This window comes from Podarcis melisellensis (genome assembly GCF_964234715.1).
Source record: "Podarcis melisellensis genome assembly, chromosome: 6".
In the NCBI taxonomy this organism is placed as follows: domain Eukaryota; kingdom Metazoa; phylum Chordata; class Lepidosauria; order Squamata; family Lacertidae; genus Podarcis; species Podarcis melisellensis.
Genome location: NC_138538.1, coordinates 59162390 through 59177912, shown reverse-complemented (window position 1 = coordinate 59177912; position 15523 = coordinate 59162390). Strand labels below are relative to the sequence as shown.

The following is a 15523-nucleotide window of genomic DNA, read 5'->3' as shown; positions in this document are numbered from 1 at the left end:
CACCCAATGCCTTATCTGCTACCCAAGAGAGCCACTTGCTCCTCACACTGTTATATAGATCAATTTTAGTAGGAGAATGAAATAGTAAACTATGCCAATTCTTTCATGACCCGGGGCTATTTCTTGACTACTGGTTTTGTGTGCTTCTCTTTACATTTGTGCACATGGAGAACGGATTCTATGACTCTTTCATTACGAGCACAGATCACCAGTATTAATGCCATAGTTGTGGAAAGGACCACATGATGTATGGATCATGATGTATGGATTGCATGCTTGCCCTTCATGTGTTTTAATCATGTGCATAATCAGCCTTTGCAGAGGCGGAAAGGTTGCACGTATTAAAATAAGCAAAATTGTTACCATGACAAGGATATGGGGGGACTTGTAGCCCTCCACATATTGTTGGACTCCAAATCCAACCAGCATAGTTAGTGATGGTAAGAGCTGTAATCCCAACACCTTTTGAAGGGTCATAGATTGTCTATCTCCCTCTTCAGTGGCATCTGTTTCCTGCCAGTTCTGGTGAGGCAGGTTCAGGCACAATGAGAGTTTAAAGAAAGAAAGAAATTATCTCACTCTATTTCTCTTCTGTACTGGATTAGTAAAGATTTGTGTGCACTCTTTACATGTGTTCAGGCTTTATTATGTGAGGAAAAATGGTTTGAATTGGCAATTTTGCGGACCTCACCTGTGGAATTCAACCTATTATTGTTGTATAAAAACATAATTCACATATGAATTAGAGGGCCATTTACATTTAAGTTAAATGCATAAGAGTCTATTTTGTTTCCAACAAGCATGGCAATTATGTGACTCACTGGTTATCTAATAAAGTAATTAACATTTGCCAGCCTCTGAAGCCTCTGAAACACTGTCTTAAAACATTTGTTTGAAAAGTTGCCTTGTCTCAGCTGTCATTTTTAACATGATGGAAATAATTATCTGGAATAAGGTTAGACAGCTTTAAAATAATTTGAGCTTCAAAGGGTTTGGAGCTATAACTGAATATCGAAAAATATATATTTACTTTATGCTGTTGCACACACTCTCTCTTTTACTCTACAACAGGCCGTCTTCTGCAAAACTCTTTTACACAACATGACTTAAACCAGCATAATATTCGGTACATCTTAAATCCTACTACTGAGGTAACTTCAGATACCTTTGAATTTGAAGCTTCAGACAGAGCAGGGAACACAATAGTTCCAGAAATGTAAGTATGAATGTGCTTAATAAGAAAATGTTTACTTACTTACTTACTTACTCCTTTTATATCCCATCTTTTCTACAAGCAGCTCATGTGGTGTACTCTGTTCTTCCCCCTTCCCCACAAGTTATGAAAAGATGGACACTTCATAGCTTGCATGGAAAAATGGTTCAAGGTACATACAACTCTGAATATTAGCATTGTACTAAAAGGAACTGGTTGATTCTGTGGTCTGCTCCATTGAGAAGGTTTAGTGCCTTTGGTTTGTGGTCCCCCCCATAGGATTCAGATCATATTTCAATATAAATCTAGGGAAGTGACATGAAAAGTGTTATAAAGTTTGTTCCTTATTCCAGCAAGAGGCCAGACTGTAGTAAAGTACTGCTCATATTTATTTCACCTGGGCTGGTGTGTGTGACATGGAGTAGTGTGAGAAACTACAGATATGAAGCGACAACAAAGTTCACCAATCCTATACGTAGTAGAACTGGTGAAGGAAATAACTTAGAAAGAAAGAAAGAAAGAAAGAAAGAAAGAAAGAAAGAAAGAAAGAAAGAAAGAAAGAAAGACCACCCAGCCTGTTTCCCATTCCACCATCATTTTGGGTACTTCCAGGCAGGGGCTTAATATTGTAAATGCATCATTTGAATACTGCAAACAGGGCATTGGCAAAGTCCCTCCCTCTTACCCAAATATTGGAATTTCCTTGGAAAAGCTAAATCTGGATTAAGTGGTTGGAGAGGAAATATAGCCTGGCATATCAGGTCTCAACAATGGAATGGGAGGCACCTATCTGAAGTACTCAGAACTGGAGGAAGGGGTCTGAGAATCCTAACTATAGTAAGGAATAGCAGAGTGGGAAAGTGGAACAAGTCTGAGCTTCCTCCACCTGCTCATATGATACTATTTGCTTACAATGCTCTGCTGGGCTGTGCTAGGTGGGAGCATATGCAAGTCTCCTTGACAATCATACCTCTTATTAGGGGGAGCATAATGTGTGAGCTGTCTCTATCAGAATGTCTAGATGAATTAATTTTAATTAATTGCAACTTTCGGATGTATTTTTTTGCTGCAGTGCAGATGTAGCACAATAAGTGCTACAGTTCAGGACAGGCCTTTTTTTTTTGTCTACAGTGGTACCTCTGGTTACGTACTTAATTCGTTCCGGAGGTCCGTTCTTAACCTGAAACTGTTCTTACCCTGAAGCATCACTTTAGCTAATGGGGCCTTCTGCTACTGCTGCGCCATCAGAGCACAATTTCTATTCTCATCCTGAAGCAAAGTTCTTAACCTGAGGTATTATTTCTGGGTTAGCGGAGTCTGTAACCTGAAGCGTATGTAACCTGAAGCGTCTGTAACCCGAGGTACCACTGTAATCAGTTGGTAAGGAGTGGCCAGCAGAGGATATGTAGTCTGTGTCACAGCGGTTCTCCCTGCAGTGAGGGCAAAACAATCTTTACCAGGGACATTTCAAAAACTCACAATTCTGTAGTACAATATGCAACCAAGAGCCTTAGAAAATACTGTCTGGGCACACTCTTTATCCCAGTCTCCTCCCATTTGCAACCCAATACATTTTAACTTCTCTGTTGCTCAAAAAATCATTGCTGCAGAACAATGATTTTAAATCCTTGCAAGGTACAGTTTTACTGCTTCTAAAGCAACTCAGAAATGACTATGAAGCTGTATATCATGTGGACAGAACACACTTTGCATTATGAAATGAAGCCTGGAAGCCAAACTTTTCAGGCTGTTTGTTGCTTGCCTCTGTTGTTATTTATTAAAGTCTCAAAGAATAAGTAAACCATTACCATGGCGTCTTAAATCTGCACTTATTCATATATCAGTGGGTGAATATATGATGGGAAGAAATTCAGAAAGAGGAATGCATAAATACTGAAAATAAATAAAGAGCTCCACAGTCCTAGGAAGAAGGAAATAGCTCATGCACCTAAAAAGATGTTTTAGGTCCTTAAAATACAATCCCACTTCTTATATCCCCAATGGATCACTCTGCTCTGCAGGAGAAGGCATTCTTCATATACCAAAATGTCAAGAACTCTGTCTTTAATGTGGCCATCTCTGTTGTCTTTTCGGCAGCTATTGAAGACCTTCCTATTCCCACCAGGCTTTTGAGCAGAGATTTTTTTTTTTTTAAAAAAAACCTCAGTCTATATCTGAAATTGATTTGATGGTTTTTTTATAGGCGAAATTGTTTTATTATTTAAATATTTACAGGTCACACTTTTCCTAAAATATATAGCAGGGCAGCATACAACATGCAAAATTACAGTAACTTTGAGAAAATGTCAATAAAAGTTTGTTGAGGGGGCAGGGAGGAAGGAATACATATTTCAAAGGCCTATCTGGATCACACTACAGTATGTTTTTGTTGGTGGTGATGATGTTTTTATGATAGCCTATGATATTTCATAGGAAGCCATTCATGAATTGGAGTGAAATGAAATGAATGAAATGCACCATTTTGGAAGAATCACACTGGAAACAGAGCAGCACCGGCTTTTTCTCCTGAGGCATTAGAACTGATCTGCAGTCTCGGGGGGGGGGGCAGGGACTTTCAAGCTGCTGCCAAGGGGTGACATCATGTGGGACTTTGTTTTCAAACAAAGCCCAAAAGTAAAGGTGTTTGCCTTATTTTAATTATTGTTTGTTATAAGACGAATACCGTATTTTCCCATGTATAAGACTAGGTTTCCCCCCGAAGAAAGAATGTCAAAAATTTGGGGGTGTCTTATACACAAATACATCTCCCCCCATTTTCTTAATTTGGAGTCCCCCAAAATAGGGGCGTCTTATACATGGGGCATCTTATACATGGATAAATACGGTATGTTGTATTTTAACAGGGTGGAATGAGCTGCTGAGAATCATGCTCCACAGCAAAGGCTAAGGAATCAGGGGGAAGGTGTAAGATGAAGCAAAATTTATAAACAGCTTTGAGGAGCCAATGAGTAGGATATAATCTCATTTAAAAATTAGCAATTGTTTAAAAAGCAACCATTAAAAAGTAAACATTATTAAAATTATAATATATATATATATATGCATATAAAAGATCACACACTGATTGTTGCAAGGAGAACACCGCAGCACCAGCCATTTTTGTAAAACCAGCCAGTTCCTGTTGGAACAAGAAAGTCTTCTGCTGAAAGGAGGACAACCAGGAGGGAGCCAGTCTAGGCAGGGAGTTCCAAATTCTGAGAGAAGCCACCAATAAGACCCTTTCCCATGTTGTGAGGGCTGCAGAACCAAAAGAAGGGCCTCCCTGGAAGATCTCAGAGCCTGGGCAAATTCATATGAGGGAATATGGTCTTTGAAGTTTGTAGTTATCTGAATTTTGCAATATAAGTTAAAACGCATACATTAGTTAAAATAGCATGCAAAATTCATTATATAAGGGCAAAATTGCTTTGCAAAAATATGTATACTAGATGGCATTATATACAAAGATGTATATATTAAAAGAAATGCAAACTGAAACGCTGCTGAATTTTCACAAGGACTTTTTTTTTTTGAGGTTGTATATGCTTCCTATCTTTGCAGGAAGGTCTTGAGTTTGGAAAGAAGTGTCCATCTTTTCATAGCTTCTGGGGCTGTGAGTACCCCACACTGAGCTGCTTGGAGGAAAGATGGGAACTATTGACAATCCTTAGCAATTCTCAGCACAAACTAGAATACATTTTAAGAAATATGATTGCTATAGAGAAAATGACCATGGCTTTTCCCTTGAGAATGCACTATGTTCTAGCAATTTAGAGCCACAGGTATATTCTTCAAATCACTTTAAGTCAGTAAGTTATCCCATAACACACTTTTGACTATCCATTTAAACGCATGTTTAATGCAGTAAAGGAGTAGTAAGAGTATGAATGTTTGTTTTTCTAATTGCTTACTCTATGGGTGACAGAGAGATTCAAATCTATTTTATGTTGAATCTATAAGTTCAAGCTCTGGAGTCTAGACTAATTTTGAAGTAATACATTTTGAGGGCCATGCTTCCCCAAAATGTTTAAGGAAACAGTATAATGCAGGTAAGTGTTATGGGCACGACTACATGCATGCTGGCTTCAGTAATTCCATGTCTCTGGGAAGATAGCTTTATGAGGCGGCAAAGCTTTTTTACCCTTCCAACATTCAGTGCTAACGTCAGTTCCTACACACATTTCTACAAGTAGTAAATGGGATTATTCTTTACCGTGCCTTTAATTACAGCAACAGAGATCATTGTGGCTCCAATATAATGTTTTCCTTTTAATACTGTTTCACCATCAGTCTTGAAATAAAATGGTCCCGTATAGAACTGGCAGAAACATGCTATCGAGTCTGTGAAAACATTGGGTCTCTTCCTATTAAGCTTCGACGAACAGGAGAGAGTGCAGAGCCCTCATTTGTTGGAATAAAGGTAAGAAAAGAGTCCCTAAAACTTTTTTTAAAAAAATGTTCTATTAAGAGCATTTCATCTGTTCGGTGAGAAGGCTGCTTAATTGTGTGTTGTTATTTTTAAGGTCCAAGAAGTATCAGCAAGAGTTGGCTTGGACTTCAAACACAGTACAGCGAGATTAGTGCAGTTTGATCCTGGTAAGGCAATAATTTTAAATTTGTCTATTATGGCTTTTTACATTGAGAATTGCATCCAACATTGTGAGTGGTAGGTAGTTTGTACAACAGATCTTTCCCATTACCTCTTCTTTTCTGCATTCCCTTCAGAGGGTCTGGGAAGAAAAGCCAGGTGGTCTTGGGAACCTACTAAGCTTTGTGGCTGTGTTATAAAATCCTGAAGTGTGTTAGGGAACCATTCCCAAACAGGTGGAGAAATATTGTGCCAGTGCAGACGAACCCTGCCAGGTAACAGCAAGAAAAATCATGATGTCTAGTTGGCTGTCAACCATGTTCAATTAAGGATTGGCTGCTGAAATCAAAGTTTGCTCATATTCTTCAGCAACCCACCCTCCCCAAAGTCTCACAACTACTGGTGTATCTGAGCAAAAGATGTGTGAAATGAATGATGGTCTGGTGGGCATGAGTGGAACCATCTTGGTTACCTTCTATGATCAATGGAATGTTATATTCATTTAGCCTTCTAGCTTCCATTTGTTTGAAACCCCAGGTTAGAAGAAAGTCACCAATGCTATTCTTTTTGTTCTTCTGAGGTGGGTCATTTTTGCTGTCTTTTGTGATTTGCTCAAAGTGCAATCTAATGCATGTCTACCGAGAATTAATTCTGCAACCTTAGTTGATATGATCAACTCCAGATCATGCAGAATTAGGTGATGAGGCTGATGGCTTGCTAAGGCTCTTGAAAGGCATTGATAGTTGGATAGTAGAATTAGCACTGGAAATTTCACTTTCAATTGTGGTCCACCTGATTTATTGTGAATAAAGGCATGAAATCAGCCAAGAGATTTAGGGTAATTCTGTAGTGACCAATGAGGCATTTGTAAGCTTCTATCAGGAGAACAGGCAATCCTTCTTAGCACTGGACTCAGGAAAACAATTGGGTGAGCCAACAAGCTCTCTGTAGGGAGCTCTCATGTGTGCTCAAACTCAGCACTGAAAAAGGAAGTGGGGGAGTCTCTTCTGTTACTTTTTAAAACTAGCTTAAATGTTGTACATGACAACATATTCTAAATTAGTTGCATCGTTGTGCTGTTACATTGATCCCAATAAATGTTGCATGTAAAACACATTTTAGTTAATATCTCACCACATTTTCTTAATTCTAAGAACCTCAAAGAAGAGAATATTGTTAAAACATAAAGACTTTTCATTTCATTTTGTTAAGGGGAGGAGTCTTGTGACTAATGTAGCATGCTCTACTAATGTAAGTTTTTTTGTCCTAAGCTCACCTGATTTTGTTCCTAACATAAAATTTCTTGTCATTTCACCAAATGAGAAATGTTATTGTATCACTACAATAAAGAGTTATTGACCTCTTCTCTATTTTCTTAGAGAGGTCTGAACTTTAGGAAAAATGGGAAATTCTGAGTCACCTTTCATGTCATGCTTCTGGCTGTTTTACTCATGTGTAAAATGCCCTTTTGAAAACCTGCTGCCAGATAATGAAACTTTGGGAAATTATCTTCAACATGATATAGAACATGGTAACTATATATGAAGATGAAAAATGAGTCTGTAGGTTGACATTTTCATAGTGCTGCTGGAAGCCACACTTCTAAGTGTTCTACAGCTGATACGCAAATCATCCCATGTGCCAGAATCCAATTTTATTGGCTTCGTATAATAGTTACCACACTAGTTTAACTTTATTGCTTATTTACAGAAAAAAACCATTGTTTTTCCATGGAATCTGTTGGCTAATTGCTATGTTACTTCACAGGAAAGGGTGTAATTAGACACTTACTAGTGTTACTGTTACCAAGTTAGCACTTGACAACTGTGTAATTTCTTGACACCACCATTTTATAGATTGTTAGGTGGGCCTCACTGCCTCCACCATTAGCTGATTTTTAACTTTTCACCTTCCTGGCACAGGCTGCTCAGAAGACAGGTGTGTGTTTCTGTCTATTTCATCAGTGATACTTTTGGCCTAGAGCAGGCTTTAGCACTATTAATTAAATTGGCATTTGAATGAGGAGGATTTTTCCTCTAGTGTCATTAACACCTCAATCTAAAATTCTTTGGCCATGATCCACAAATACTCAAGCACAAGAACTTGTGTGAACATCCAGGTTTGTCTTTCCTTTTATTACCTTATAATTTCTTTTAAGGGGGGCTGCATGTGGAAGTGCTATGGGGGAGCTATGGGGAGAAGCCTGGATTTTTTCACATGCCTTATTAATCTATGTGGGTCAGACCCACTAGATGGACATAAAATGGCGGCAGTGAAATATATTTATCTATTCCAGTCATAGGAGCGAACTCCTAGGGGTTGAGGTCCCTTTGGCCCTCCAATAAAATATTTGAGGGGGCTGCACCCCCCCCCCAAAGTTGATGGACATTGCCATTCAAATGGTGTGCGTGTGAATGATTATGTGGGGAACCTTACTTGCCCCCCATATTTTATTCAAGTTGGCACCCCCTGATTCTACTTATTTATAAGACTGTGGAGATGCCTCTCTGACACGAGTATCGCTGCAGCTTACCTGTATGCTGATGAGGAGAGCAGGGGAGCAGCCGAAGCAGGGCTGTGTGAATGTGCAAAGGGAGCCAATCTGGTGCTCCTGCTTGTGTATGCATTCAGCCTCACACTCACATAAGCCAGTGTCACTGGTATAGGGAGCCTGGTTTTGCAGATCTGCACCTGCACACTGGTCACTACTGTTGTACTCTGAAAGTGAGAACATAGCACAGGAATAGCTAATATCATGCCTTCCATAATTTATTGAACTACAGACCCCATCATTCTTGACCATTGGCCATGCCGATGGGATTTGTAGTCTAGCAACATTTGAAGGGCTATCCCTGGTTTAGCAATACACCCCTTTTTCTTGCCAGATATGGGTGTGCAGGAGAGAGACTTCCTCCTTAGAGTTCTCTTTCTTTCAGATGTTTGTCTCTGCCCATAACAATGCCGAAAACCTTTCTTAATGAGTTTGCTTTCAAATATAATTTCATAATTGTTAGAGGATTCAGGTTACTCTTCTCTATTTACTGTAAGGAAAGGAATATATATTCTGCAGTGCTTGGTGCTACAAAATCCTGATAGGTCTTAAGCATGTGGTTAAGTACTTTGTTGAACGGGAGCCCAGGGTAGGAATAAAACTTCATCTGGATCTTGAAATCCTAAAATTGCTCCCGCTGTACTTGCCTGATTCTATTCAGTGGGACTGGTGCCAGCATTGTGCTTTGAAAATTAGGCTATAAGGCTCCTTTGTGGCACTAGCATATTAGAACTTGGGTTTAAGGATATATCACAAAATCATCTGCTGGGTTTGCATGCTGTTTCCCATAACGTGGTTGGCTCCTGCTCTGAAAATCCTGGAGCTCCAGGTGTAGAAATGTGTTTGTGGGACAGGATAAAGGAACAAGGATGGGCTGGCAGGGGTGGAATGTAAAAATCTGGGCACCCTTGATGTTCAGAATTCTTCTTGCTCTCTTCTGCCAAGTTACTGCCAATAAGAATTGAGTTAGATGCTCCTTTGTGGCTTCTTCATTCATAAGTCCATGCTCAACACTTTTACCCAAAATACAGGATTATATGAAAATGATCTGATTGGGAAAATGTCTGCTTAACCTTAGTAAATGTAAGAAAAATAAACAAATCACTGTCAGCACTGTAGATTTTGAAGGTTGCTGAAACCGTTAATATTCATTGAGAATAATAGTCCATAATTGCTTCATGAGAAAGTAAGCTGTGACTTTTGGCTCCTAATTGTGTAAAGCTGGGGTTGATGTGGCAGGAAGCAGGTGCCTTGTGGATGTGAAAGGAGGAAGAACTAGGCCTTGTACTGTTAATGAGCCAGCATATGCTACTCCTTGTTTGAAGACCTGCAAAAGAAGACACCAGAGAGATAGCTCTTTGGTAGAAACTTCCTAGACTTGATGCCTTCTTCTGTTGAGGATTTACAGTGGTAACCCTGCAATTTTTGGTGGTGGAAACAGTTCATGTACAGAGCAAGTGTCTACAGCCACAACCTATAGTTGGCTGGGAAGTGTTGCTGCAGACTCTGACAGTTCTTATGTGCCTATGGTAAAACAATACAAAAGCTACTTTCAAATGTAACATAGGACTTGTAGATTTAGATCTTATGCTTTTGACAGGTGTTTCCTTCAAGATCTGGAATATCCTCCTTCAGGATGATGGCCTTGAAGAGAACAATGAAGTGTTTAAAATAACACTGAACAAGCCTAAAAATGCAATACTGGGACGCAAGAGGGAACTGACTGTTGAAATTCTCGATCCAAAGGATGGTAAGACAGGTTGTTGAATACATCTTCAGGAAGAACCAACCAAGTCCTTGCCTTTCTGGCCCATCAAATTTCCAAGCGCCACTATAGTGTGCTGAGGGTTTCTTCTCATTTCAGTCCTCTGACCAGCATCTTTCAGGACAGCCAGTGAGATTATTATCAATTGAGGTGGGAAACATTCACCCTGAGGGCCACATTTCCTTCTAAGGCAGAGACTCTCAACCTGCTTGGGTCCACAGCTCCCTTGACCAACTCCATTCTTTCTGCAGCACCCCATGTGGGGCTCAGGAGCCCAGTTATGTCACCCCTTGCCTGCAGAGCTGGCAGGCCCTCAGCCCTTTTCGAACAGTCTCCCTTGTGGAATGTTCCCTCAGCCTCCTCTCCTCTCCCCTCTCCTTGGGAGTCCTCTGGGCAGCCATTGCTGTTGCCCCTGGTCTCTGAGCTGCCCCCCCAAATAAGTGCCTCCTCACACTGTCCCACAGGGGCTGGGAAGCACCCCCAGCCTCAGATGCACCATTCACCTGCTGAACGTGTAGCCAGGGGTGCTGCAACAAACAGCTGTACTAGCTTTCGCATGAGTTTTCACTGCCAGTTTTTCTTCTTCACTCGGGCTTTGGACTGAATGTTCCTACTTGTATCTTGCATTTTGTACTTGTTTGGTTTGAAACCATTTCACTGCTGTGAATTTTAATTTGTGTAGTGTGTTTTTTTTTAACCTGTTTTGCTTTGGTAGGCATATTGCCTCAGAAGTGGCATATAAACCAAAGAAACAGATAAAATAAACAAATAGGGGAGAGAGAAAAGAAAGTTTGTAACTGAATTTTTTAAAAAGCTTTCCATCCAAAGTTTGCACATTCCTGTCTCAACTCACTTCTTTTATACAGCTGTGATAGAATTTTGAAACCTTAAACTTCACTTAGAGTTTCCCCTTCTTCATGCAGCTGCTCTTCTGCTGAATCAACTTTTACTTAAACAATCCTTGACATTTTCCAATTTCTTTTAAAAAAATAAAAAAGTCTTCCTGCTAGAGGCACTCTGCACCTTCAATTACAGCCCGGGTAACAATTATTCTCCTTTGGCTTCAAACCACCTGAGTTCCCTCCTTAAAGTCACTTCCCTTCCTCTTCTCTCTCCTCCTCCTTCTGGCCCCATATGTTTGTTTTCAGCTGAAATTTCTTGAAGGCTGCTGATCCAGGTGTTTCTGTTAATACAGATCACTTATAATTGAATCAAGAAGAAAGAGCAACACAGCACCAGGCCTCCGACTCTCAAGACGCCTGAGGTCAAAACATGTTCTGGGACAGCGCTACCTTTCTTTAAAATGTCTGTCTTCCTTTTTATACTTTCAGCTGCTGGTCACCATTATCTTTAGCTGAATTGTAATGCCTTAAGAGTTTGCCACGCAGGCTAACAAGAAGCGGGCAGTATATTTCATGTTTGGATATATAAATTCTCATGCTGAGATGAACTACCCACTGTTTTACTCTAGGAGACCCAGAGCGCCTGGTAATTCTGATGCTAAACCAAATTTCCAGCTGCCAGAAACAAAGGCATGGATGGACCCAATTTTGGGTCAAGAGTGACACCTTGTGGCCAACAGATTCCCTTCCCTATTTCCTTTCTTGCGTGCACACTGGAACCACTTTCTTCAGTTGTCTTCCAGATTTTATATTTATGCATTTCTTTCACATTGCTTGATTTAAAAAAGAGAAAAGAAAAGAAAGAAACTCTTGACAATGTAGATTTTTTGCATGACCCCTTCAATCCTAATCTTCGGCAACCTTCTCGGTCTGTCCTTGAAGGTTCCTAAAGTGACAATTGTAACCCGAGCTGACGTTGCAGTGGTGAATTTGAAAGCAAGACACTGTCCTGGCACAAAAAGCAGCACTGTTGTTTTGGGCTTTTGTCTGCAGCATCTGGCTTTGGGCCCTCTCAGAAATGAGTTCTCTGAAGATTAAGCTGAGATTGCAAAATTAATCTCATTTGTGGTTTATTTTAGATTTTGACCTTGAATTGCAAAGATTCAAAGACCACCATGTAGCAGCCTCTCAAGGGGTGCTGTTGTGGGGTCTCACCTCCTAAGTTTTCCACTCTTAAAATTTATTATCCAAAGAAAAGAAATCACTTGCAGAGGCTTCATGGCCTTTCATTTTCTTCACAGTTCAGCTCTCCTGTAACACAAAACCCAAAACCCTTCAGTCATTAATTTTGCTCGCTTGTGCTTCTAAACTCTGCTTTCCTCCTTGTTCATAATTAATTATTAGGCGACTGTGATTCTTCCACAACATTCCAAGATGGAGGCACTCAAAAGATGTTGGAAAGGACTAGTAGCAATTCAGGAAGTCTGCTGTCTGCTGGCCGTTCCCATAAAGCAAGCGAAAGAGCAGATGTCCTTCGTGAAGAACATCTGAACAATAGGAATCTTCCCCATAATCATCATGGTTCTTTGGCCAGAGGATATATTCCACAGGCAGGACACCTGCCTGATCATGTAAAGATGAATTTCCAAGTTCTTGCTGATTCTAAGCATCAAGCAGTTCAACACAATCCTCCAATGGTATGTACAGCTAATATATAAATATATATGTAAGCTGGAAGGAAGTAAGCTGTAGGATAGTTATAGGTGTCTTGAATTTTAATAGCTGAAGGGCAGGAGTTATTTACAGTCCAGTCCTATACCTGCTGACTCAAATGGAAGCTCCATTCAGTTCAGTGGGACTTACTTCTAGGCTCTTGCTAGATCCAAAGTGATATAGCCCCATTGATTTAAGTGGGACTCTTTTAATTTACACCAGCGAACAATGAAGCCAAATACATTTCCTCTACATTTTTCTTTTTCAGAAGCAAAACGGCCAGGATAATGATCCTTCAGTAGGAACAAATGTTATTACATAGCCTTCTCTACTACACGAGGGCAAAGAACAAAAAGATATCCTATTAATAACACTCCGTTTTCTTGCTGATGTTGCAAAATAGGCCGCCATAAAATTATGAATATCATTGCCTTTCTGGGCGAATTAACTACTTAGAAAAGTTGTAATGGGGGAACATGGAAGGATCTGCTAATGAAAGAGCGGAATGAAAAGGACGTACTCGGTGTTGTCCATTGCACGTACCTGCCAAAGTGGAGCCATTCCCTCCAGTATATATGATTAGTAATTACATTTTATGACTAAAAATTTACCAATGCTCTTAATGCTGTTCTAAAAAATGTCATTAAGAGCCATGCCAACCCAAGAAAATATTTGTAGCCCAAGAGGCTGCTTCACATTTATCTGAGATGTCACTAAACCAAAGATCAGAATAGGCAGGGCTGCAGGTTCGTAAATCATCCATTTATCTCTTTGAACAGGGAAAGTGAGGCGGCAGGGAGGAGAGGAGGTACCATAAAGCACCATTTTGTTCTCCTTTTTCTACTGCTTTTCACTGCTTGTTTCCCTGCTCTATTACGTCACTGATGCCTTCTTCCATGTGACACAATCCTAGCCAATCAGAGCCCAGACATTACAGTGGTACCTCGGGTTAAGTACTTAATTTGTTCCGGAAGTCCGTACTTAACCTGAAACTGTTCTTAACCTGAAGCATCACTTTAGCTAATGGGGCCTCCTGCTGCCGCCACGCTGCCAGAGCCCGATTTCTGTTCTTATCCTGAAGCAAAGTTCTTAACCTGAAGCACTATTTCTGGGTTAGCAGAGTCTGTAACCTGAAGCGTATGTAATCCGAGGTACCACTGTATGTAGTTAGCATGATGACACCATGAATCAAATTATCTAGCCACAGCAGCTATGTGACCAGTAAGCTAATTCAGTTTTACCAGAATGCTTTCCTCCCTGTGAACAGAGTTTGTAATAATGTCATGACCAGAGCAGGGCTGCAGCTGCCTTGTTATGAATACAGCCTATGGCCTGGAAGATTGCCAAAATGGGGCAGCACTTTTCAGAGGTGCTGAAAATGTTTGAGCTCCTCCCTCTAGCTCAGCCTAAAGTACAATGTTTGTATGTTTTTCACCTGCAAGGTCTTCTCAAAGCTAGCAACAAGCTGAAATGTTGAAGCAATGCGAGTCTCCAGGGCCCATGTGTCACAGTCATTACGTTCCCTCCAAACCTACTCATTAGGTAACAGTTTTGCACTTGACACTTGCAAGCTCTGGCAGTCCTATATTGAACTGAACAAGGATTAAGAGCAACCCTCAATCATGTGTAAGGGGGGGAATGTAAATTGAGTGCTCAATATGCACCATAATTGGCCATTGTGCATATTCACCATTCACCTCATGGAGAATATACATGCAGTTTATCCATGTGCACATTTCTTCATCAGTATATATGTACAGTGGCACCTCGGGTTAAGTACTTAATTCGTTCCGGAGGTCCGTTCTTAACCTGAAACTGTTCTTAACCTGAAGCACCACTTTAGCTAATGGGGCCTCCTGCTGCCGCTGCGCCGCCGGAGCACAATTTCTGTTCTCATCCTGAAGCAAAGTTCTTAACCTGAAGCACTATTTCTGGGTTAGCGGAGTCTGTAACCTGAAGCATATGTAACCTGAAGCGTATGTAACCTGAGGTACCACTGTAATCTCAACAGGCCTTGGAGAATGTGCCCATATGGACTGAATTTTTTACATTCTCTGGCTATTATGCATAATCTCCAACAGGCCTTTGGGGCATGTGCTTAACTTAAATTTCCCATAGCAGATATACTGAAGCGCAGTTTTATGAAATATCCCTGCAAAAATAAGTAGCACGATGCCACAGAAAAGTGAAGCTACTTAGCCAAAACATATTAACTTGTTGGGTCAAAAACTGAATCCAGGTCCAGAATTCCAGGTCATGCCAAAACTTTTACAATAATTGTTCAGCAGCAGTTCTTAGTGTTGGTGAAGTGGAATCCAGAGTTCCCAGCTGCCATATACATAGAGTTGTCCTTGGGGGCAGCGGGGGGGGGGGGATCGGGAGGGAGATGCACTTGCTCTTTATTTTTTCTTGATCATTTTCAGTACCAAGGAATTACACCAACAGGAGCTGGTGGACAATTCATCTTGCCATCTGCCGTCAGGGCAGCTGCTAGAGAGCCTGTGCCTGTTTTACCTTTTCACCTACAACACCAAAGTGACCTTCCTCAGAGAGATTTGGGCATGAAGAATGAACCTGTCCCATTACAGTCGAGTACAAAGCAGGTAGAATTAGCTTCCCAGGTTGTACGGCAGCAGGCGGGGATGTAATCCTGGGTGACAAGGGAAGGAGAGAGATATGTTCTCTAGAGTGCAGTGCATATTATAAATCATTATATTCCTTGCTGTATTTGAAATTATATAAAGGCTATAAATCCACAGCAGAATGTTTTCAGGGCAATCTGATGGTAGTGCCTCGGAGTCTCCCAACTAATTTTATTGCCTCTGCTAGAGACAAAGGATGGATTATCAAT

General features: G+C 40.6%; 1 protein-coding gene across 4 annotated transcripts in view; it reads left to right on the top strand.

The window, feature by feature from the left end:
- The window catches only part of LOC309372269 (FRAS1-related extracellular matrix protein 1-like), a 104622-nt gene that overhangs the window by 80308 nt on the left and 8791 nt on the right, over positions 1-15523 (top strand). For 3 of the 4 annotated variants that reach the window (XM_081915670.1, XM_081915669.1, XM_081915671.1), the window contains exons 27-32: positions 1072-1216; positions 5504-5633; positions 5737-5809; positions 9953-10102; positions 12364-12656; positions 15096-15275. In XM_081915670.1, coding sequence (XP_081771796.1) covers positions 1072-1216; positions 5504-5633; positions 5737-5809; positions 9953-10102; positions 12364-12656; positions 15096-15275 — 971 coding nt within the window. Of the gene's footprint in view, positions 1-1071; positions 1217-5503; positions 5634-5736; positions 5810-9952; positions 10103-12363; positions 12657-14114; positions 14417-15095; positions 15276-15523 lie in introns of those variants that run through there. The other variant, XM_081915672.1, reaches the window with a different exon arrangement.